The 24,162-nt window shown below is 32.8% G+C and overlaps 1 protein-coding gene across 1 annotated transcript in view; it reads left to right on the top strand.

Annotated features, from left to right (window-relative positions):
- Aldh (Aldehyde dehydrogenase) overlaps window positions 1-20,818 on the top strand; it is a 78,868-nt gene extending 58,050 nt beyond the window's left edge. The window contains exons 7-10 of the mRNA XM_075360356.1: window positions 19-156; window positions 5,539-5,703; window positions 14,981-15,138; window positions 20,193-20,818. Of these exons, the coding sequence (XP_075216471.1) occupies window positions 19-156; window positions 5,539-5,703; window positions 14,981-15,138; window positions 20,193-20,340 (609 nt within the window). The 3' untranslated portion in view covers window positions 20,341-20,818. The remainder of the gene's footprint in view (window positions 1-18; window positions 157-5,538; window positions 5,704-14,980; window positions 15,139-20,192) is intronic.
- The last annotated feature ends 3,344 nt before the right edge of the window (window positions 20,819-24,162 follow it).

The raw sequence follows: 24,162 nt of genomic DNA, 5'->3' as shown, positions 1-24,162 counted from the left end.
TTGTATGTCTTCATTTAGGGTCAATGTTGTTGTGCTGGCTCTAGAACGTTTGTACAAGAAACAATATATGATGAATTTGTTAAACGCAGTGCTGCAAGAGCTAAAGCTAGAGTTGTTGGTAATCCATTTGACGCTAATGTTGAACAAGGACCTCAGGTATTGTATAATTTTTTTCATTATCAATTATGTAGAAATTGCTAATTTGTTTGGAACATTTATATAATACAGTAACATAAAAGCTTATTCAAATACAATTATTTTACATTATATTTCCTTCAAAGTGGTTTCCTTCAGAAACTCTTGCCAACATTTTTAAACTTTTTGGAAACATCTCTGAAACCCTTACTGAGAAAATTCCTTCAGGTGGTTTGCAGTGAAGCCACTACAACATTGGCATGTGTATCACTTTCCTTTCAGAATCAATTTGAATTTGGGAGGTAAATAAAAATCAGATGATGCCAAGTCAGAGAGTGTTGGGGATGCTCCAGTAATGTTATATTTTCATTTAGAGTACTTCTTGACCTTGAATGATACATGAATGACCACCTGATTTGAAAATACCATGTTTAGAACAATCTGTTGACAAATACATTATTGTAGAGATTGTTGTGGCAAACTCCAATGATATTCTTTCTGTACTGTGACTTTCTTCATATTTTATTTTATTGTTTTGAGCGCAGCAATGATTTCATTACAGTACTTTGTATGAACATCTAAATCAACATTTACTTAACCGTGGAAATTTTTGTGAAGTCAGACACAAAATTTGATGTATTTGTACTGTGGGGTGATAAACATTTTGAACTGAAATGTTTTATCACTCCACATAAATGATGTGCATGCCACAAACATTGGTGTGCATGTGACATCAAAAACATTGGTGTTGCTGAAGACTTAAGCAAGAATGCGATACTGACCATAATGCAACACTTAACATTGCCAAATTATGAAATAATCTCCGTAGCTGAGTCAGTAATATGATTATTTCAAATAAAGATGCCATTCGGAAGCCTTTTAAAGATGCCTTATAGATTGCTACTGCTAATAATCATATGAATTATTTCTTGGAAGTGGTTATTCTGTAATTTTAATAATACTTCAAACCGACATGTTTTTACAATTTTCTGTGATGAAATACATTTACTTTTAATAAAAGCTTTATAGAAAAAACCACTATTGATGATAATTTTTATCTAACAGATTAGATTCTATAAACACTAAAAAAACATTTTTGGTAATTTCTATTGACACTGTTATTTCCTCCATTAACTGTTGTAACTTTCTGCAAATTATTTAAATAATATAATTGGGTTATAGATGAGACAGTAAAATCTTTTTTAAATTGAGTTCCACAGCAGCTGCATCAACTTAAAAAGTTGTATCCTCAAAAGTAAGTACATATAGTAAGGATAATGCCAGTGGACAAAACCATGTAATAAAGTATTACTAAACTAATCTCTAAATTATAAATTTTAAACAGTGTTAGTTGTTTGCTGCATGATTGTATTTATTGGTACCTATCACTATGAAGTCATTGTTACTTTAAAAAAATCCTGTTCTCTGTATCACTGACAATGTAATGACTTCTGAAGGACGTAAATGTTGTTTTTGAGACAGGTAATAAAAAAAGCCTTATTTTGTAAATTTTTTTTAATTTAGAGTAATAATAATCGCAGTGCTAACTGTAGTACTTGATTTTTTCGAAAAAGTAATCCTAATTGATGTTGGATGTCTGAAATCTTCCAAATTCACTCATCTCAAAATATAATTGCTGGATTTTCCATAATTTGACTAAAAATATTCTTAACATCAAGAGTTCAATACTGAATGTTGCAGAAATATTATTGATAACTGTCACAATTTACATAAAAGTATATTTACACTCCTGTTGTGTATCCAAATGCTGTATAAAATAATAAAGCAAATTAGATCAGCTTGAAATGTCTTCCAATATTTTCATCATTTATAATTCCATTTTTATTACTTCATAGTTTCTAATTTAATACCGCATATTAATTTATATCACAATTAATTTGATACATCCTTTTTTAATACTACACCTTATTAAAGTAGCATATTAATCAGATTAACACAACAGATAATTTTGATAGTCTTTGTTGTATAATAATTAGTAAAAACGTAATCATATTGATGCAATAAAAGCAACTATACCAGTCTTCGCAGGGGCATCTGTTAAGAGTATACAATATCCACAGATCCTGTGCTGCTGCCTTGACTGGGTAAGTGGTAGATTGTTTCACATTTATAGAACACACAGTTTTAGAAATTATTTGAACTAAACAAATAATGTACATTCACTTGTTTTTCTTCATTACTTTCAACTCACTCGCCATAAATGATTCACTGTGTACATGTTACTTTATTGTATTACTCATATTTTTCACACTACCATCCTACAAAGATATCATTAAATATGTCATAGCCACCTCTATGTCATCCTTGTATTGGAATCGCTCTTTTCACCTATCTCATGTTGGCTGCTTCATGACACACAAATGATATTAAACTTTCTTTCACAGCTGCTATTGAAAATAGTCTTTACATGAAAGCTAACTCTTACTCCCGTTTTACAAGCATTGTTACTTTGTTGCTTTACAGGGTAAATATTGAAGATAATATTTTTAGGTATTGTTATTGTTAAAATCCTTTGCTAGCCTTTCAATAAGTAAATTTTTCTTTACTTCCACTCACTGTGTGTCTATACATTCTCCCTTCACTGTGTGTATTGTAGATAGAGAGGAGGACCCCTTTACTGTCTTGCCTTTGTGACTATATTAAACTGAATTATTATATTATAAAGTTACAGCAATGATAACCGCCCAAGATTTCCTTCTAAAATTAAAAGATAAAAAACAAATTCATAAAACATTACACTACAATTAGCTAAACATGGTTACACTATTTACTAGCTGAGTAATCCTTTAGAGACAAGGTAATTGATATTAACAATTGAAAATTAATGTAAAAGAGCTAGTGATGAAATGTCATAAACTGGTAATCTAGCATTTTATTTTGTGATTTTTAAATAAAATGATTGAAACTAAATTTTTAATTTCTTACCATAAGAAAAAACAATAAATGATAAAGATGTAAAAATTATGTTTTTTTAAATCCACATAACATCTAACTAAATAAATAAGAATGTACTTATTTCATCAGGTAAGAGTTTGAATAAATTCAACAAGATTTTCAATTGCGCATAAAATATTAACCTAATTAGTCATCAATAAACATCTTTTACTAAGCCTTTCATGTCCTTATATTTTTGTCAGGTTATTATCATCATCATCAATTAATCATCAATCTGATCAACCATCATCATTTGTAGTTGGCATAACCTATGCAAATCAAGTTACTTATTAGTAAACATCACAATCTACAAAAATCAAACAATAAAATTAATTTAAAAAAATTCTAAACAAGACTGAAGTAATAAAGTGAATTGCTTCACTTAAAATTAATTGAAGAACATAAGACATAACATTTTAATATTAATTTTCAAATTACTTGCAGTAAAATGAAATATACAAATTATTTATCAACTGAGTAATTTATTAAAATTTTGTCAACTGAGTGAATTGATTAAATTGACCTCCTCCGTTTTGAATGTCATTCAAATGAAATTGCTCTTTATAGGTTCATATACAAATTCACAGCATGTATTTTTTCAGATAATGTAGGCCTACTATACAAAATATTTTGATAGTCTATAGCTTCTAGATAGTTTGTTACTTAAAGTATAACTCGTACACAATCTCATGTTTAAACACGAAAGTGAATAGACATGCACGGACATGAATGTTTGCGTAATCCTGAGTGAAGACATTGTAGAAGGCTCAGGTACTGTTTTGATTTCAATGTGATATGTTGTATTTTTGCTAGTGTTAATAGTGTGGTTAGTTAATGTACAGTTGTTTATAAAGTAATTTTATTAGTAGTGAACTTCTCTTTCATGCGATATGTTTTATTTTTAATTTTATTAATTAGTGAAATTTTTATTTTAGCTATAGAGAAATTGGGATAAGACAAAGTGAGGTGCAATTGGTAGTTTTTTAATCTGTACTGTATTTATTGTAAGAACCATTGCATTTTATAAAAATGGATAATGGAGTGTTCAGTTGGCATTTACACTGAAACAGCATGTCACAAATTGACTTAGAATTGGTCATCAGTATTGCACGATATTTTAGTTTACTGAACAGCAAATAACATTGATATCTTTAAGAAGTGGATGTACAGCAACAAAAATATTTGTATTTTTCATATAACCGAATATTTAGATAAATATTTTCATATTAATGGGAAAAAGTTGCTCTTGCCCATTTAGCTGTTGCACTAAACCGGTTAAGAAATTTGAGAAATACCTTTGATACTTTCAACAAGTAATCCAGATTTAAAATTAATTTCAGGCAGAGCACTGTGTACAAAATACAAAAACCACAATATGACACAGAAAGTGAACCAGAATGTCAAGATATATTTGAGCCCCAATGTTCGAGTTGATGAATAAAGCTTGTTCAGTACTTGGCATATCCCCCGTTAAAATTTAAAAATTATTAAGCAGCGCAAAGGAACCAATTTTAAAAAATAAAGTTAAAAAAATAGCCGAGCCAGTTACCAGTAAATTAAACGATCCCTTTGATTTAAATATTTCTGCAGAAGAAACCAGTTTAGTACCACAAAATTATGCTAATTTAGTTAGGGAATATGAAAATCTAATCATTAAAATAAAGGATAAAATGAAAACAGTAACATCAACCCAGGAAGAAATTAATATCTTGAGTTTATTACCAAGCAGATGGAGCATTCAAAAAATTCAAAATGAGTTTAGTTTTAGTCAGTATTTAGCCCATCAATCCAAACAATTAGTTAAAAAGAGTGGAATTTTGCCAAAAATCAGCAAACAGAAACCTAGTCACGTAATTAATGAAAATCGTATTAAATGGGTCCAAGATTTTTACAAGAATGATGAGCACAGCCGAATGATGCAGGCAAGAAGGATTGTGACTGTAAGACATGCTGACAGGAAGAAAATTAATATTCAAAACAGTCTTATCTTTATGTAACTTAAATTATCAACTTTCTTCTGTTAAATTTTATTTAGAAAGAAAATTCTGTAAAAACTACAAATGAACTGCCCTGTAATTAAAAACAATAGACATAACTTATCCACCTATGTATAATCAGAGTAATGTAAAGTATCTGAGACGGCAAATTTATGGGAATATGTGGGAAGGCTCACATTGCCAACAGAAATATGGATATGTTAAAATGTACTAACATTTTAAAATGTAAAATAATTACATTATTGAAAATAAGAGTTATAAACTGACCTGTTTGTTGTTGACCTCCTTACTTGCTGGATTTCATTTGTCCATATACCCTGTTAAAAGTCTTATTTCTTATTGTAGGAATTATTTTTAAACCTTAAATTTTTATTAAATCTTTTTCAATGTATGTGTAGATATGTATTTTATAGAACTTCTTTAGGTACTTAAATTATAATTTGTTTTATAGGTTGATGAAGAGCAGATGAACAAAATATTAGATTTAATTGAAAGTGGTAAAAATGAAGGTGCAAAACTTGTTGCTGGAGGAAAGAGAGTTGGTGGAAAAGGTTATTTTATTGAGCCAACAGTGTTTGCTGATGTTACTGATAATATGAGAATTGCCAAAGAAGAGGTATTTGTTTTTTATTCTTTTATTATTATTAATAAATTTAATTATTTAAAAATATTATTTTTATCTATATATATAAAAATTTTAAGTTCGTTTGTGTACGCTTCAAAAACTCAAAATGTTCTGCACCGATTGAGCTCAAATTTTAGCATGATATATAACCCGCATCAAAGATTGTTTTCATCTATTTTTAATAAATCTATCTATCTATTTTTAATTTGTACAGTTTTTTAATAAGAGGCTAATAAATCAGATGGAAATGTAAACAAAGGAAAACCAATTAGATCAATGCAAGATGGCCACTGTCAAACACAACGACCAATCACAAAGAGCCCGTATGGCCGTTGCCAATGTAAACAAAATCACAACTGATTAAGTAACAAATTTCTTTGAATTATATTTAACAGCTAAAACATCTGTATTTTATTTTTTTAAAAAAACAAAAAGAAAAGCCACCAAGAAGGATGACTTACAGTAAATAAATTAAAACACCCAACTTTCTTATAGCCCAGATAGACTTAAGACTATCCAAACAAAAAAAGTCGAAAATAACGAAATAGACAGAAAATAATATCCCTACATAATGACCAAAAAATCCTTTGTTAGGTTAAATATTCACGTTTGTCTGAATTTACAGAAGGCATTTAACGAAGCATTGAAAAATATTGAAGACAAGTGCTTAGCTAATGCAAATAAAGTTCTTAGTCAATTAGGAATGCCAGCACCCACTTGAGCTGCGATTGCTTCATCTGATGTGGATTTACGCCTTGAACAGAAATACAACATTAGTGATCTTCAGTAATATGTGCAATCAAACATTCCCAAATTAACGCGTGAACAGAAAGGCATTTATGATCGCTTAATGCAAATGATAAATGACGGAGTTTGGGGGGGGGGACCTTCTTCTTGGATGCGCCAGGAGGAACTGGAAAAGCATTCCTCATTAGATTGATTCTAGCAACGGTTCGATCAAAAAATGACATAGCCTTAGCTCTTGCTTCGTCTGGAATAGCTTCGAAATTGTTACCAGGTGGAAGGACTGCGCATTCAGCTCTGAAGTTGCCATTAAACATGCAAATCATCAAGACTCCCACGTGCAATATTTCCAAAGCATCCTGTATGGGAAAAGTTTTACAAAAATGTAAACTCATTGTTTGGGATGAATGCACGATGGCACATAAAAAATTGCTTAAACCTCTTGATCGATCGTTACGAGATCTGCGTGGAAACGTTCAACCATTTGGGAATGCTTTGATATTGCTCGCAGGAAATTTTAGGCAAACATTGCCTGTAATTTCTCGATCGACACCAGCAGAAAAATAAATGCTTGCCTGAAATATTCAACACTGTGGCGACACGTACGTACATTGCAGTTGACTACAAATATGCGTGTCCAGTTGCAGAATGATCTATCAGCTGAGGTATTCTCACGACAGTTACTGGACATTGGAAACGGACAGCTACCAGTCGATGAGATGTCTAGACGAATATCATTTCCTGATAATTTTTTTAATTTAGTAACATCGAAAGAAGAACTGATCGAAAAAGTATTTCCTGATATTCAAATTAATCATAGAAATCACGATTGACTCAGTGAACGAGCTATCCTTGCCGCAAAGAATAAAGATGTCTATCAACTTAATAATGTTATTCAATCCAGCATTCAAAGTGAGGAAATTACATATAAGTTGATAGACACCGTTGTGGAAGCAGATGAAATAGTTAATTATCCAACGGAATTTTTAAACTTACTTGATCTGCCAGGGATGCCACCACACATATTAAAATTGAAAATAGGTGTGCCAATTATCCTCTTGCGGAATATTAATCAGCCAAAACTCGGCAACGGCACGCGACTTGCAGTTAAGAAATTGATGAATAACGTAGTGGAAGCAACGATTTTAACAGGGCCTTTCAAAGGTGAAGATGTCCTCATTCCTCGAATACCCATGATCCCGACCTATACACCATTTCAATTTAAAAGATTGCAATTCCCAATTTGATTGGCATTTGCAATTACAATCAATAAAGCTCAAGGTCAATCTTTAGAATTGTGTGGTGTGGATTGCTTCTCACATGGACAACTGTATGTGCGTGTTCCCGAGTCGGCAAACCAGATAGCCTTTATATCTACGCAGACAGTGGAAAAACAAAAAATATTGTATATCCACAAGTATTGTAAAATTAAACTTCTATGAAACTTATGCTTTGTTTTGTTTCTCATTTCTCATCCATGCAACCACAATGTGCCACAGCGAAGCGTGGCGGGTACAGCTAGTTATATATAATTTTGTCAATCCCCATGGCAGAGTGGTAGCATCTCTGCTTTTCATCCAAAGGTTTTGGCTTTCAGATCCAGCCAGGTATATAATTTTTCATATACTAAAACATTCATCATCCATCAGTAACTGTTACTGGGCACCAGCCTGTTGTTGATGAATAAACAGATTATCTCTTATTATTATGATTGTAACCTTCATATAAGTAACCTTTCAAAGTAACGAACAGTAGATTTGAATAATGAGAAATAATTAAAATGATTTTTTTTGTAATTGTGCTAGTTAAATTTTTTAAATAAATCACACTAGTTAAAAATGTTGGTTTTCTACTTTATATTGTTATTATTATTATTAATTACTAAATCACATCACTAAAAAAAAAATTGTTCAAGTTCATATCTGCCTGTCTAGTGATTAACAACTCATCATCACAGATCTGTTATGCAATAGCTGATTTTTGAAGTCTATAAAGTAGTAGTGGATGATGCATATCGTGCTGTACATCTGCTCAAAATATGAGTTTAGGTGTGCAGAGGTGGTCAGGGTGCTTGAGGGTATTAGATTGAGGCTGGACATCTGTAGGCTAACTGGAAAGTTAGAAATGAGTGGGGCATTGTTGAAAGATTTTTAAGGTTTTTGGTACTTGAAAGGACTGCAGAGGGTGTTTGGTATAGAATAGTAGCCAGGGTGCTTTGGGTCTTCCATACCATAGGTGTATTTGGCAATTGTGCCCGGTGATTTTGTAGGTTTGTATGTAGGTAATTTTGGTTTCTTTGGTAGTTGAGCGTGGACGCTCGATGCGAGTGGTAGTCTATTGCTTGCTCCTGTGTTTTACTAAGTTTTGGATTGGTTTTTTACGAATTTTCTTCTTGATTTTTGGCTGGATCTAAGATTAAGGACTTACGGATATTACTGGAAAATTTTATGCGATTTGGATCACGGACACATGAAATATTTCGATTTTTCTGTTTTTCTGTAGTGAAAAGTGAAATTGGTGTTTATTTTTTCGGACAAGTGTGTGAAAGGGCGTAAGTCCATTACAGGTAAATATTGTATTTACTATTGTATAGACATAAGTTAATTAATGTGGACAATTTTTTGAGAATTTTATAATAAAATTTTCTAAGTTAAAAGACAGGTCTGGTCTTGCAAGATAACGTGTAGTAAACAAGGACTTTTAATAATTTTATAAAAGTTATTCATAACAGTGAAAGTTTTTCTAAGTCCTCAGCGATTGTATATAGGGGGAATCTTCCTTTTCATATAACTCCTTATATAACAGCTTCTTTTAGAAATTCTTTTGGATCTATCTCGATCATAACTTTTCCTTTCCATAGACCCCATAACCCCCCCAAATTTTGTGGGATTTTTTGACCCCCCTTTTTTTTAATCCCTCTTCCTTTTGACCACCTCAGACCCTGTTTTCAGGATCCGGGGCCCAATTTTTGACCCCCCTTTTTTTACTCTTGGATTCCTGCAGAATATCACTTGTGGAGTATTAATTTACTAGGAATTGGGAACTGATCCCATTTCGATTATTTAGACGCGGCTAGCTTTCATTTATTGCTGACATAATGGAGCAGAGCGGCCTGAGTGGACAGGGAGTGACTGGACTTCCACCACGTAAAGATACTGACCAGAAGGGAAAAAAACGAATCAGACAATTGTCTTCAGAGGATGAAATACACTCCAATAGTTTGAAGGAAATAACTAATAGGCTAGGTCAGGCAATGATACGGCATAAACAGCATTTTGGCAAGACTATGCTCACATATATGCATGAACACGAAAGAGAGCTTAGGAGCATTTACACTGCTCTCAAGCAGCTGCAGGGAGAGACCACTGTTGTACAGACTGCTACACAAGCCACTCAAACTGAATACAAGTTGGTTCCTGTGGAACCAGACATACTGAGTCTCGATTTATCAGATGAGGAGTTGATCGAACTTCTCCCACAACGATGGAACACACGGGTCATGAGTAAAGTAAATACAGTGACCCTCCCTGTAGAAGGACAGCCTGACACATGTCAGTTTGTAGATGTTGTCAAATCCAAGAGAGCCAAGTCTGAGGGGAAAAAAGCAGGCATGATTGCCCTGGACACATCATCCATGATGGAAGATGCTGATGACGAGACATCTCACGTAAGAAGGTTTACAATTTTTTACGACACAACTGACAATGAGAAACAAGCTGCTAGCTGTGCTTTGAACGCAATACGCAGGGTCCTTAAAAAATCGCCGAAAGCGATCTTTATTTTGCCCAGTGGACCGTATGGCAATATTATACGGAAAATACTGATATACCTGCATAGGCCCTCTGAGGAACCTGTCTCAGTCATGGTACCAAGGACAGACACGAGACGTGCTCGGTCGCGGTCTACTTCTGCTCGTCGATTGACGCCGCCGGTCGAGGGAAATAAAACCGTTGTCATAAAAGCACAAGGTAAATCCTATGCTAAGTTACTTAGAGTTATGAAGAATAAAGTATTCAAAGAAGAAGCAGGAGAAGTCCTGTCCCTAAGAAAGGGCAGGAACAACGAACTTGAAGTAAGAATTAAAGGCGAAGAATGTGCTACCCAATTCACGTCTGTACTCCGAGAAAGGGCTACGGAGCTTCAGGTAGACATGAGAACAAGAGGAAACAGGCGTGCAGTTGTGCACATAAAAGATCTTGAGCCAGATGTAACCGAACATGATATACAAGAAGCAATAGTCGAGATAGTCAGAGGAGCCGAGACCTTCAAGGTCTCCTCCATAAGGCAAGCTTATGGTAACACACAAAATGCCACTATAATCACCAATTATAAGGCTGCGGTGAAATTGGTGGCAAATAGAATAAAAGTGGGATGGGTGCACTGCCGTGCATACATCCGAACTGAATACGAGAAATGTCATAGGTGCTGGTCGACTGGGCACAAGAGTATAGACTGCAGGGGACCTGATAGGACTATACTGTGCTACAACTGTGGCGGGAAAGGACATCTCATCCGCGATTGCAGAGAGCCGATGAAGTGTTTAGATTGCAACAGCGTAGAACACCGCACTGGAGGCACGATGTGCGGACGAAGATCTGATGCCTAGATTCCTATTAACAAATGCTAACCGGAGCATTCTTTCCCATGATTTAGTGGGAAGATCGCTGAAGAGGCGGAGGTGGACTTTATTGTATCCACTGAACCTAATTACAATACAGCTGCTAGACAGGATTGGTGGGCAGACACCGCCAGCGATGTTGCCGTTAAGAATGTTAGCAATAAACACGGGTGGCAACTCCATTATCGGGGTGAAGGTATGATAGCCGTAGTGTTACCGGGTATGGTTTTGATTGCTGGTTACATTAGCCCTAATGTTGGCCTGGATATTTATGAACAGTACATTAATGAGTTCCAGGGAGTCATTGTGCAGTCGCCTGGAAGAGTTGTACTTCTGGGTGACTTTAATTGTAAAACAACAGCAGATGGTAGTAATTATACCAACAGGCGAGGTGAGATCTTCACAGATATGATTGTGAAGACTGGTTTGGTTTGCCTTAACGACGAATCGCATACTTATGAGGCCCGGGGTCATCGCTCGGTACTAGATCTCACTCTAGTGGATAATAGATGGGACCCGACATTGTTTCAGTGGTGTGTTCTGAGGGCTGAGACGGCAAGCGATCACTATGCTTCACTGCTGGTGATGAAGGATACTTTGACCTGTAATGTGGATATACATAGACCATTGCATCTTACTGATAGACAGGTGGAGATAATTGTAGAAAGAGTATCAACCAAATTGTCTGATGGGAGGACGATTACACCTATGATATTGCAGGACATAATTGTCACAGAGATGGCTAGAATACCTTCGGGCAATAAAAGACGACACCCTGTTTATTGGGGGACGGCGGAAATTGCCGAGATAAGTCATTGAATTTCGGTCTTCATGTGATCGATAGATGTAAAGCAGCGGAAAAGACACTTAAGGCTATTCTGGTACTAATGTCTGGGCGCGACGCTCCTCGCTCTTCTAAACGCAGGGTTATGGTTTCTCCCTGTACTTCTGTTTTGCTGTATGCGGCGCCGATTTGGCACCGCGCGATTTATACAGAAGGGAACGCAATACGCATGAGGAGTTTGCATAGACGTGCCTTGGTGGGGGTGACATATGGATATCGGACGTTATCCTATGAAACTGCATGTGTTTTAGCCTCGGCGATGCCAATAGAGCTTCAAATAATAGAAAGATGGCTCCGATTCCAGGGTATGAATCCTCGAGATGCTGCGGATATCGTGATGCAATCATGGCAGCGTAGATGGGATTAACATCAAGGGGCCGAGTGAACTAAAAGACTGATTGTAGACCTTAACCAATGGGTGAACCGTAGACACGGGGAAGTCAATTTCCATATTTCGCAGATGAGTTCAGGACACAGTAATTTTGAATACTACCTACACCGATTTGGGAGAAAAAATTCCCCATACTGTATGTTTTGCGAGGATGACGACACAGCAGAACACACCATATATGAGTGTTCGAAATGGACAATTAATAGGTACCGGACGGGTATTCAAGATCTTAGACCTGAAAATTTAATTAGTTTTATGCTAAGTTCCGATCAAAACTGGCAAAAATTCGAAAGGTTTTCACTTCTAGTCCTAAAAGAAAAAGTCAACATCGGCAGACAAATGGGATATTAGCAGAAGAATGTTGAAATCGTAGTACAAAGTTAGTGATGAATATGGATTCCATATGAATGTATCTGATTGCTTGTAGGCGTTTCGCGATTGGTTTTTGTGGGGAATTATTAAGACCGAGACCCGGCCTCACAGCGGGGGGCGGCCTGGAACGGCATAGTCAGGCCTGGTCCCTTGTCGTGGGGTTTGAGGCAGGCAATTGAAAAGACCGAGACCCGGTTTCTGGGGTGGGTCTGTACGACAGCGTTGCCGGACCCTGGTGGGCCGCCCCGGGGACTAGAGGCAGGCGATAATAGAAAAGACAAAAGATCCGACCGGGTAGGCTGACCTGCCGTGCCGGAATTTTAGTCGGTGGGCGGGAAGGCCTCCTTTGAGTATAAGGGCACTTCCCCAGGTTGAGAATACTTTATTGGATAACCGACCCGGAGGAGTAGGGGGAAAAAAAAATTTTGGTTTCTTTATTATAGTAGGTCAACATTGATATGTTCCGAACAATTTGAAGGGTATGAGATTAATATTTTGTTACAGCTCAATTTGTAAATTTTTATTGGTTGTCAGTATTTTGATTCATTCAGTTTAAGTGAAAATGTAAATATCTTTTGTTAGTTGATGAGTTTTAACACCGATGGAAATGTCTTTCAAGGCATTTGCATCGGTGCCATCCTGATAGAGGCCTTACTGATGACTGAAATATGTAATCAGATATTGAGAATCTAAAAGATGACCTCCAGTGAAGCTCATCAGGGCTAGGAACAGGGATTGTTGTGGAGACCAGAATCGTCACAAGGTGGGTAACTTCCCCTATGGGGTCAGGATGTTTTAAGTGATTATTATGTTCCTTATACTGAATGGTTTCCAGTAACATTTTTATCTTATTTTATGATTTTTTTCAAGTTTGTATGTGTCAGTATATTAGTAGCATACACATTTCCTCTGTGTAGTAACTCCCCTTATAGACTTAGGCTTCACTTTGATGTATCTAGAATTTTCTGTCTATTTCTCATCTGTTTTGCTTCTATAAAAAACCGATTTTTTAAAAGTTTTTATTGGCTGTACTTACATTAGTTTTTTCAAATTAAATTCTCTACAAGTTTTGTTACCAAATCTTCTATATTTATTAGTCAAAACAAAGCTATTGTACTACAAACCTAAAAAAAATTTTGACACCGAATTTTGTGTTTTACGTCAGATATCTTAAAAACTGCAGGAGTTACAGTTCTGGGACCTGTTTCATCCTATTTCCCAGCTCAGATTACATAAGAAACCACTAACTTTATTCTATAATTTGGGTCCTAAAAATTACATTAGGGCCTTTTTTGTTAGAAGAGCTGAAATCTGGGCAAAATCTTTTATTAGCCATAACTTGAAAACAAAGCATTTCCCAAGTTATGTACTTATAGTTTTATTCTCTTTATAGGCCTGAAAAAATGACATTATTCAAACATGTGTGAAATATCATTTTAATAGAAGATATAGCAATCAATGGAATACACTTATTTAATTAATTTTAATTATTTGTAAGTACTAACCAATATTGATTTAGAAGAGTTACTAAAGTAGTAACATTGTTTGATAGTTTTGGGAAAATTCTAATTAATAGTCTTCCTTTTTAAAAATGTTTATGCGATTAGGAAAAATGAATTAAATGACTAAATTGTATGAAAAAAAAAATACTACTAGAAATAAGTTTAACTTTATAAACCTACATTTAATACAGAAGAGTTTAGTAATTTGCCACACAAACAACCTTTATTATTACTATTTTTTTAAAGTTCTTTGTAATCTGCAGCCTTCATTATTACCTGTCATTTATTGATTTCTATATTCAGCAAATCAGTTCTAGGAAATCTCTTGTTATTTATTGCCATTTTTAACTTCCTCCTTTAAATTTTGCTTGGATTATTTTATGTCTTTCTTTATATTTGAGTGTAAGGAAATTACATTTATCATTATAAAAAAATTGGAACATAATTATTTGATTATTGCATTTTGTACTCATATTCACTACTTAGTAATATATTCAGTTTATTTAATACAGTACTCAGAATAATCTACTCCGTATAAATAGATTAATCAATTTTGTTGTTTGTTTTTTTTTATTCAATTATAATATTTTACTTTTAACAGAATGAACAGACTTAAGTTTAATTTCAATTAATACAAACTAAACTCTCATAGATTATAATGCGCTTGGTTTAGGAATATTGGTGTTCTGTTGCTTAACAGATTTTTATTGTTTAGTTCTGGGATTATTATTATTATTAAATGTTGATTATTTTTTGTTTCACGTTTGTTTCTATATTTTAATTAATTTATTATGCAGATCTTTGGGCCAGTTCAGCAGATAATAAAGTTTAAGACAATAGATGAAGTAATTCAGAGAGCTAATGACACAACTTATGGTCTTGCTGCTGCTGTTTATACAAAGAATATTGATCATGCAAATACTATAATTCAGGGTGTAAAAGCTGGTACTGTTTGGTAAGTAATAACAGAATTGTATTATAGAATTATTAATTAGTAAACAAGTAAATTTATTATATTTAAATTATATTACATACTAATATAGCTCTAATGAAATCAGTGGTGGCTCGTACTAAAATTAGTGGGGGTGTTGCTCCAGAAAATCCTTTTCTGGGTCTTTTCAAGGTCATGGTTAAAGTTTTCTGTAAAATAAAAGAATAGAAAAAATGAATCAAATAGAATAGCTGGAAGCAGGATAATAATCTTATTCTAGTATGTGAATATCACATTCAAGAGTATGGTGCACGGTTTTAAGCACAATACAACTTAAAAACTGTATTTGGTTTAACTAAATAAATAATAAATTGTCAATACAGATAATATTTTTTAGTATTATTTGATAATAACTTAATAAAATGTCTGCTTAAAAACACTATAGTCCAATAGTGCGTAATTAAAATTTTTATATACACAAACACAATTAGTTTTTGCTAATTGCCTTCTCTTTCGTCCTTCTAGCGTGTTTTGGACAGATTTGGTAATCAAAGAGCCCTTGCTTTCTGCCGTCTTCTGATCGCTACTGAAAAAACAGCTAAACCACTTTCATATTCCTTTCATCAACTAATCTAGAAAAGGGAATGAACAAGGAATGTTCTATACACACACGGAGTAAAAAATAAACAATCTTCCACCAGCACGCCAGGGTCGGCACTACAGGAGCGACAGTGCTCTATCTCCCTCGCAGCCTTGCGTGCAGCTTCCTATGTGCATATGCGCACAACAGCCAAACACCACGCCACTGAAACTGTGAAGTGCACAGTTCCATACAAAGATTTTTGTATCTTTTTCATAAACTGTAGAATGGCTACTGACATTAAGCTTTAAGGATTATAAATTGTAATAATAATTATTGTAATTGTCTTTATAAGTATAAAGAAAGACTTAAAGAAAAAGGATTCATTATATTAAATGTTATTGATAATATAAAGTAGAAATAGGGGTGCTTCAGTTCCACAGTGCCTATACACGAGCCGCCACTGATTGAAATAAAGCATTACAAATAATTTGTAAAAAGAATTTATATTATTATGTATGTTATCAAGCTGAAGAATAGGGAAAACAATTGATGGAGAAATGATAAGTAACCAAGTACATTTTAAGTAGAGATTATGTGAAAATATTAGTGGGGAAAAACAGAAACAAGAGGAGAAGTTTATTTGCAAATGACTTATGTTATTTGGGAAAAAAGAAGGAGGAAGTTCAATAAAAGTAACAAGAAGAATGAAATGAGATTCCATTCCATTCAGATACAAAGGTGTAAATGCAAGATGATTTAACTAAATGAATTTGCCATTTGTATATTAAAATAATTTGTATGTTGCTCAAATAAACAGGTATATTTATGTGATAAATAACACATATATAAGATGTTCAGTTAATAATGTTCAGCTGAAACATGTGAGGTAATATACAAGGTTTGTCCTGAAAGTCTACTGATTTTTTTTTTTAATTATCTACTGGCCTTACCTGAAATTACAAGTTATCTTCTTTGAAGTACGATCCTTGGGAAGTTAGACAGTGGTTCCAACATTTCTTCCACTGTTCATAGCAGTACCAGAAGTCATTTTCTTTAAGTGTATGTAGCCCGTCGGTTACAGTTTTTTAATGTTTCCATCGTCCTGAAATGATGACCCTTCAATTTCAACCTAGGGAGGAGGTAGAAATCGCACAGAGCTAGATCTGGGCTGTAGGGAGACTGTGTAGAAGTAGGGGAATGTTTTTCTTTGCCAGAAATTCTCAAATTGAACGCAAACTGTGAGCTGGCACGTTATCGTAGCGCAGCTCCTAATCATGTGCAATGTCCATTCAGACACACTGGACCCGTTTTTAAAGTCTTTCCTAGACATTTTTGTAAAAGACGCTATTAACTGTCTATCCTGGAGGTACAAATTCTTTGTACACAATGTCACAACTGTCGAAATAAACAATAGTCATTGTTTTCACTTTTGATCTGCTCATGTTGCTTTCTTCAGATGAGGAAAACTTTTTGTGTGCCATTCTGAACTTTGCCATTTAGTCTCAGGATTGTACTTAAAACATCCATGATTCATCATCTGTTATTACTTTACCCAAAAAATTTGGCTCAATTTTGAGTCTTTCCAGTAAATTCTAACAAATTTCCACCCAGTTCACTTTTTGCTCCGCAGACAAGTTTTTCAGAATGAGTTTTGCACATATTTTCCACTCGTCCAAATAATCTGTTAAAACTCTATGAAATGTATTTTTATTCAATCCTGTTTTTTCTGCAATATTCCTCACTGAGTCGGCGCTCTTTTGCCATTGCAGGTTCTACCAATTCCACATTTTCATCATTTGTTGACAAGGTTGCTCTTCCAGAGCGAGGGTCATCTTTAACATTTTCTCGGCACTCTTTGAAAGCTTTGTGTCTCTTAAAAACCATAGTTTTTGATAGAATGGCATCTCCATAAACGTTGGTTAAAGAATCAAATGTTTCTGTGGCAGACGTGTTAAGTTTCAAACAAAATATGATAGCGTATTGTTTTTCAATATTTTCCTCCATCACAAATGAAATGAGGTTATAAGACACGACCATACATGAACAGCAGTAGCATGCGACTGACTCAACCGACACAGTTGAAACAGGTATGCACATGCAGCCAAGGTACGCATCCACTACCTATCTACGTGCTGTTATACATGAAGGACATTTACAGTACCTGTTCGTTCGTAGGAAAATCAGTACACTTTTGGGAAAACTTTGTATGTATTTATATATATAGAAACAGTGACTGTTTCATAATTCAGTTAAATATTTTCACATATCATGTAATTCCAGAGTGTTTTTTTAGGAAGCCTGAATATCTTCTTTGTTTATTCTTTCTTTTCAAAAGGAAAAGAAATGTTGTAGCTTAAATTTAGATTTTGAATGCAAAACCAGTAACATGCTCCTCCTATACTAGGTAACAATGCCATGATCTCCCATTAGATTGTGCAGGATGGCTGCTTGCTGCTTGAGCAATGCCTGCAGATACCCTCTGTGGAATGATTGTATTTTCTCATGCTATGATTCTTACAAAGGTACATCATTCTTTCCCGCAATCGATTTATTTTTGTTTTCCTGTTTTGGGTTCTGCAAATATAAACAGACCCCAGAAGGTCCATGCAAAGGATGTGGGAATTTATAGAATTGATGGTTTCTTAGTGCATTTAGGCAGGTGACCAAGCTGTCTACAGATCGATCCTGACACTTCCTTGTTTAACATCTGGTAGTACAGATAATAAACCTAATAGTTGAAGTGATAATTGGGTATTGTATTCATATGTTAGGAGACCCAATTTTATCTAAGAGGTGCTTCAGACATTCAGCTTTTGTGAAATCACCAGACCAGAAACAGTCCATAGACAGCTACTTAGGTATGTGTCCTCACATTTTGGATCCATTAGCTATACCGCATGTACTAAACAAGACTCCAATGTTTATCCATAGAAACTGAAATTGGTATAAAGAGATCAAAGATAAGGAAAAGGGATTAATATCAAAGTAAAATAAAAGATAGATTTAGAGATAAGGGTAAATAAAAAAAAAACATTCAGAAGAAATAGTTCAAGGCCATAACAAACATGTTAAATAATATTACTGATTCTGTGACCTACATATAACATTATTTTATTGATAGCTGGATGTAATTTTTTTTAAAATCATTATAGTAAACCATTGTTTTACAAAAGACCCTAATTTCTCCTTGCTTTTGAATTTTATGATTGAAAAAACACTTCAGAAACATTTCAGTATTCCTCATTATAAATAAACCAAGGTTAAAAATAGTTATGTAATGAAACATAAAACAGAACTGTATGAAAGTATAATGTGTTAATTAAAAACAAAGGGTATTCTGTATCAAAAATTTTGTGTTATAATAATTGTGTTTGATAGTTGAATAAGAAAAAATTACTCTTTTGTAAACTTCAAAATTTTCTCTTCATAATAAAATTATATATGATTTACTTATCATGACAGAAAACAGAATACAAGTTGTTTTAAATTGCTTGTACAAGAGTTGTCTGAAAAATTTTGAGGATGTATTTTTTTCTCTCAAATATAGTTTAATTTTCAACAAAGTCTCTAACCTCTTTAACCTTTGCAAGTAGTAGTAGGTGTCTTTCTCTGCAAAATAGGCGTTTATGTATGCGATAACCTCCTTGTCTGATGAAAATCACTCCTCCAAGCGAAACTTTATGGTTAGGAAACAAGAAAAAGTCACTTGGGCCAAAACTGGTGAATAAATGAGTGGTCAACCAATTCAAAGTAACCAGGCACATTATCCAGATGTAGAAGCACTTTCTTCTTCTTCAAATGTGGTTGTTTTTTTTGCAATTTATGCCATCAGAGAAGTTTTATCTGTATCTGTTGTACATTTACTAATTTGGCTATCCGTTTTACTAATTTGTTTTCAAAAAAATCATTTTCTTTATTTCAGTTCCATACAAGTGATTCTTAATCCTCAAATATATCATCTAGTGAAACATTCATTTAATTATACATTTCAGTTTGTTTGCAATCAAAATAGATATTGGTTAACTTGCTACAAACCAGCTTGGAGCCTTTGATGTTTACGAGACTCCATATTTTTTCACTCGTTACATTCTCTCATTTTAGAAATTGAACTTCATAAAAAAAATATTTCACCATGTGTCAATTTTTCAAGTGAATTTATGAGCTCAATACTGAAAATAGTAATTGTGAAAATTTCATTGGACACTTCTGTTGTTGAGTCATTCATGATCATTGATTTTTGTGTAGGAAAGAAAATATGTAATAAAAATTAACCATAAGCTATACTAAATTAAACTAGAAGTCTAAATAGATTGTTAAAAGTATAAGTATATGTATTACTTACACTTTTACTTATTACTTTACTTATACTTATGCTTATTGTATTACTCTACTGTTCAAGTTTGTAACATACAAAAAAAAGATCAGTCCTATTTTTGACATAATTTTTTGTTTTCTTTATATCAATATTAATTAAACATGGTTTATAATGTTACAGGGTAAACTGTTACAATGTAATTGAAGCACAAGCTCCATTTGGTGGCTTTAAAATGTCTGGAAATGGAAGAGAACTTGGTGAATATGGGCTCCAAGCATATACTGAAGTTAAAACTGTTATTACTAAGATTCCAACAAAAAATAGTTAAATAAATAACCTTAATATGGACTGTTTTAAATATAAATGGAATTTACTGAATGCACTGAATTGCTTAACATCATAAAGACTGATAACATACTGTTTGTTTATTATTTGGTTTTTTTATTTTTGTAATGTGGAAATAATGAACAAAAATTATTATTTTTTTTATAAAATTTAATAAAATGTGTTAAAAGTATTCTTAATGTTGATAATATGAGATTGATATTGTACTTTGGATAATAATGCCTTAATCAGTGATAATTCTACACTCAGAAGCTATTTAACAGAATTTTATTTAGTTCATTTTTTGTGAAAAAGTTCTAATCAGATTATTTTTTAATGTTATATAAATATTGCAATTGATATAAAGCTCAAATCATTTAAAACAATTGACTTACTAAAGATGCTCAAAAAAGTGGCTAAAAGCACTGAATAATTGTAATCAATGAATAATTGTATGCAAGTAAATCTACACTCAGAAACTATGTTACAGAATTTTATTTTGTGAAAAAGTTCTAACCTGACTTTTTTTTTTAACATTGCTGTATAAATGTTGCAGTTGAATTAAAGCTCAAATCATCATTATTTAAAACAATTGACTTAAATAGACGCTCAAAAAAATGAAAAGCACTATGACAAGTTTTTAAAATGTTACATACTATAACATTTTTAAATAATTTTACTCACAGACTATCATTGTTAATATCATTTAGAAAATACTAAACTTTTTATTCATCATCTTAAAGCCTAAATAAATGGTTTTTCAAAACATTAGTCTAATTTTCAAGTCATCTGAACGTTCATGAAATTTATTTGAACTCCTTATTTTACTAATCTTTTGGTCCAGTCTTTCATTCACAAATTTGTATAGCTTTATTTATTACAGTAGACCCTCTTAACTGACTTAACCAATCCTCTTTGTGACTACAAGAAACATGTTGATGAATAGATTTAAATTATAGAAAGTATAGTTTTGTATACTGCCAAAACTTTTCAACGAGTGTTTAGTAATTTTTAACAAAACAGTTTTCCTCACTTCTTTCACCAACCAATCGAAGACAAGATTATGACGCCTTATTACCATTTTTACTAATCCAAGACATTTAAGTGTTTTTTTTTAACAATACTTAAAACTTTTTTTTTGTAATTTATATATAAATAAGTGCTGTACACTAGGCATGGGACCAAAAAATTAAAAGAGGTTTTCATGAATGGAATATTAGTAATAAAATTTTGGCTGTAATTTCAGATGAGGGCACTAATTTGAAATGTGCTGTAAAAATGTTGCAGTTTTAGTCTCCTTAACATGCCGTGTGTAGCTCATATGCTTAATGTAGTAGTAAATGATGTAATTTCGCAGTTTGATGTCTATTAGATTTAATTAAAACATGTAGAAGTATTGCATCACATTTCAGACAGCATAATTTCAGCTGATAAATTAAGACTAATACAGTCAAAATGGGGAAAAAAGAATTAAAATTAAAAGCTGACATTATTATAAGGTGAAATTCAACGCTTTTGTTGTTTGAAAGGTTAATAGAACTGAAAGAACCCCTGTCAGCTGCACATGTAGCATTGCCGAAAAGTCCACAATTCATAATGTTCAATTGGATATTTTAACTGACATGTAAATTTACTTTTAATACTTAAATCATTCAAGCTTGTGACAATAGAGGTATCTACCGAAAATTATTCCACCTTTTCAAAAATTATTCCACTTGTTAGAGGAATTGTATGTACAGTTAGTCAGAAAACTGTGACTTCCTCCATAGGCAAAAAGTTAAAAGAAGGTTTGTTTAGTTTCTGGGATTAGCAGCCACTTGGGAAACGTGGAAAAAATAAAATTATTGCATCCACAACGCTTCTAGATTCATGGTTAAAAAAAGCTGCCTTTGGGAATGAAAGCAACTTAAAAGATGTAGATCGTTGACAAATTAATTGTCTTTGTTATTAAAACCAGACAAATAACAGCAGTCAGTAGCTGAAGAACTGGATGGAAAAAAGCCCAATAAACAGCAATAAGACATCGGATTTATGGAATATTTTTGACAGTAATGTTAAAGAAATATCAAAAAGTGTGAAAACTTCTAGCAACTCTTTAATTACTCTGAGGCAATATTTTGAGCAACCATATGAGGACAGGCACACGAGTTGTACAGAATTTTGGTTAAAGCATAAAGCGATGTTCTTGCAGTTGCTAATAGTAGCTACAAAATACTTACCTGGGACCTCTGCACCGTCCGAAAGAGTTTTAAAGCAGGCTGAAACCAAAAAATACTGATATGCTAATTGTTTTTTTAATAAAAATGTATAGAAATATACAACTGCAGAAACATTTGTTTTCATAGTAATCTGTCTAATACTAATAGCTAAATATTTTATGTTAGTTCTTGTATTTTTAATGTTATTTCTTATATTTTTTTATTAGTAATATGCATACTATTATTTCATATTATTATTTATTTTGTTTAAGTAAGGCATCATACTTTTTCAGTTAAATGTATAAGATGAGCTGCGAGTTAGAAAATTTAAATACAGTGTAATTGCTGACTTTTTAATTTAGCAGTGCCTCATTAGCAGACTATTATTTATTATTAAAAATTATGTTTAATGAAAGTATGTGATGCTGTCCTTAATAGAAAAAGTTGGCATAGAAAAAATGTCAAACTACACAATTAAATTAACAGGTAACAAATATGTTAGTTTTATTTAAATTATTATTCGCTTGCATTTAGAATATTTTCAAAATACAAATGTACCACAGAATTTAAATGCCAGTACAGGTATGTAACTCCTACTGAAATTAGGTATAATGGTAATATGATTTTATGGTGGCATAGCATGTTGAAAGCCACTTTTTTTAATAAGCTGATGAGAGTACTTGCTTACGCAGTATTGTTCATAGTTGGTGTATTTAAAACATCAGGTAGTATAAGTGACTGAGTGGTGGTGAGATGGAGATAACAAGGTGTGCTAATACTAAATATGTTTGGTGTGGAATGAAACTGAAAGAAATGTTTCTACTTTCTATAGCGGCTAATGCTTTCACTAACTACTAATTTGTAATTCAGTGCAAAAGTAGTTTATTCGATCGACTAATATTGTCAGTGTGTTAGTTGTAGGCAACAACAAATTTTCAAAATCAGTCAACTAATTTTAATAATAGACTATACACAACTAATTTTAGTTGAACCACTTTGATGACTGCTGTACACATTACTATGCACAAACAAAGTTACTTCTGCTGTATTTTTTATTCAATACAGTATACTTTATGATTTTTTTAAAATGCTATTAGAAGTAAGTATAAGTTGTAAATATAGACTTATTAAGTTAATAAATATATATATATATATTAGAAGTAAATATAAGCTGTAAAGTTTCTTTTTCCAAATATAAGCTGAACATTTCTTTTTTAAATCAATATTCTGTTATAGGAATTAATATTCAATAATTTTCCTGACACCCATCAGTTTCAGTTACTGTTTAGAGCCTATTTGTCTATTTAGATAAAAATTCTATATAATATTTGTCAACTTATTCCATATAATAACATTTCCATTTATCTTTTTTTTACTGAAAGAAAACATAAAGGTTGGTTTTAGAAAGAAAAAAATAAGAAATTAATAACAAAAACAGTGTATGTATATATATATATATATATATATATATATACCAGTGGTCCATTTAAATTGAGACACATCTCAAAAATTACACATTTGCAAAACAAAAATGAACTTATCAATAATGAAGTCTAAAGTGAAGTTCAAGTTGCAAATGACGTTTTTCTAAATGAACGTATTATCAGTATCTTTTCTTTTTTTTTACT

This window comes from Lycorma delicatula, chromosome 1 (genome assembly GCF_047948215.1).
Source record: "Lycorma delicatula isolate Av1 chromosome 1, ASM4794821v1, whole genome shotgun sequence".
NCBI lineage: Eukaryota > Metazoa > Arthropoda > Insecta > Hemiptera > Fulgoridae > Lycorma > Lycorma delicatula.
This window is presented reverse-complemented; position numbering and strand designations above follow the sequence as displayed.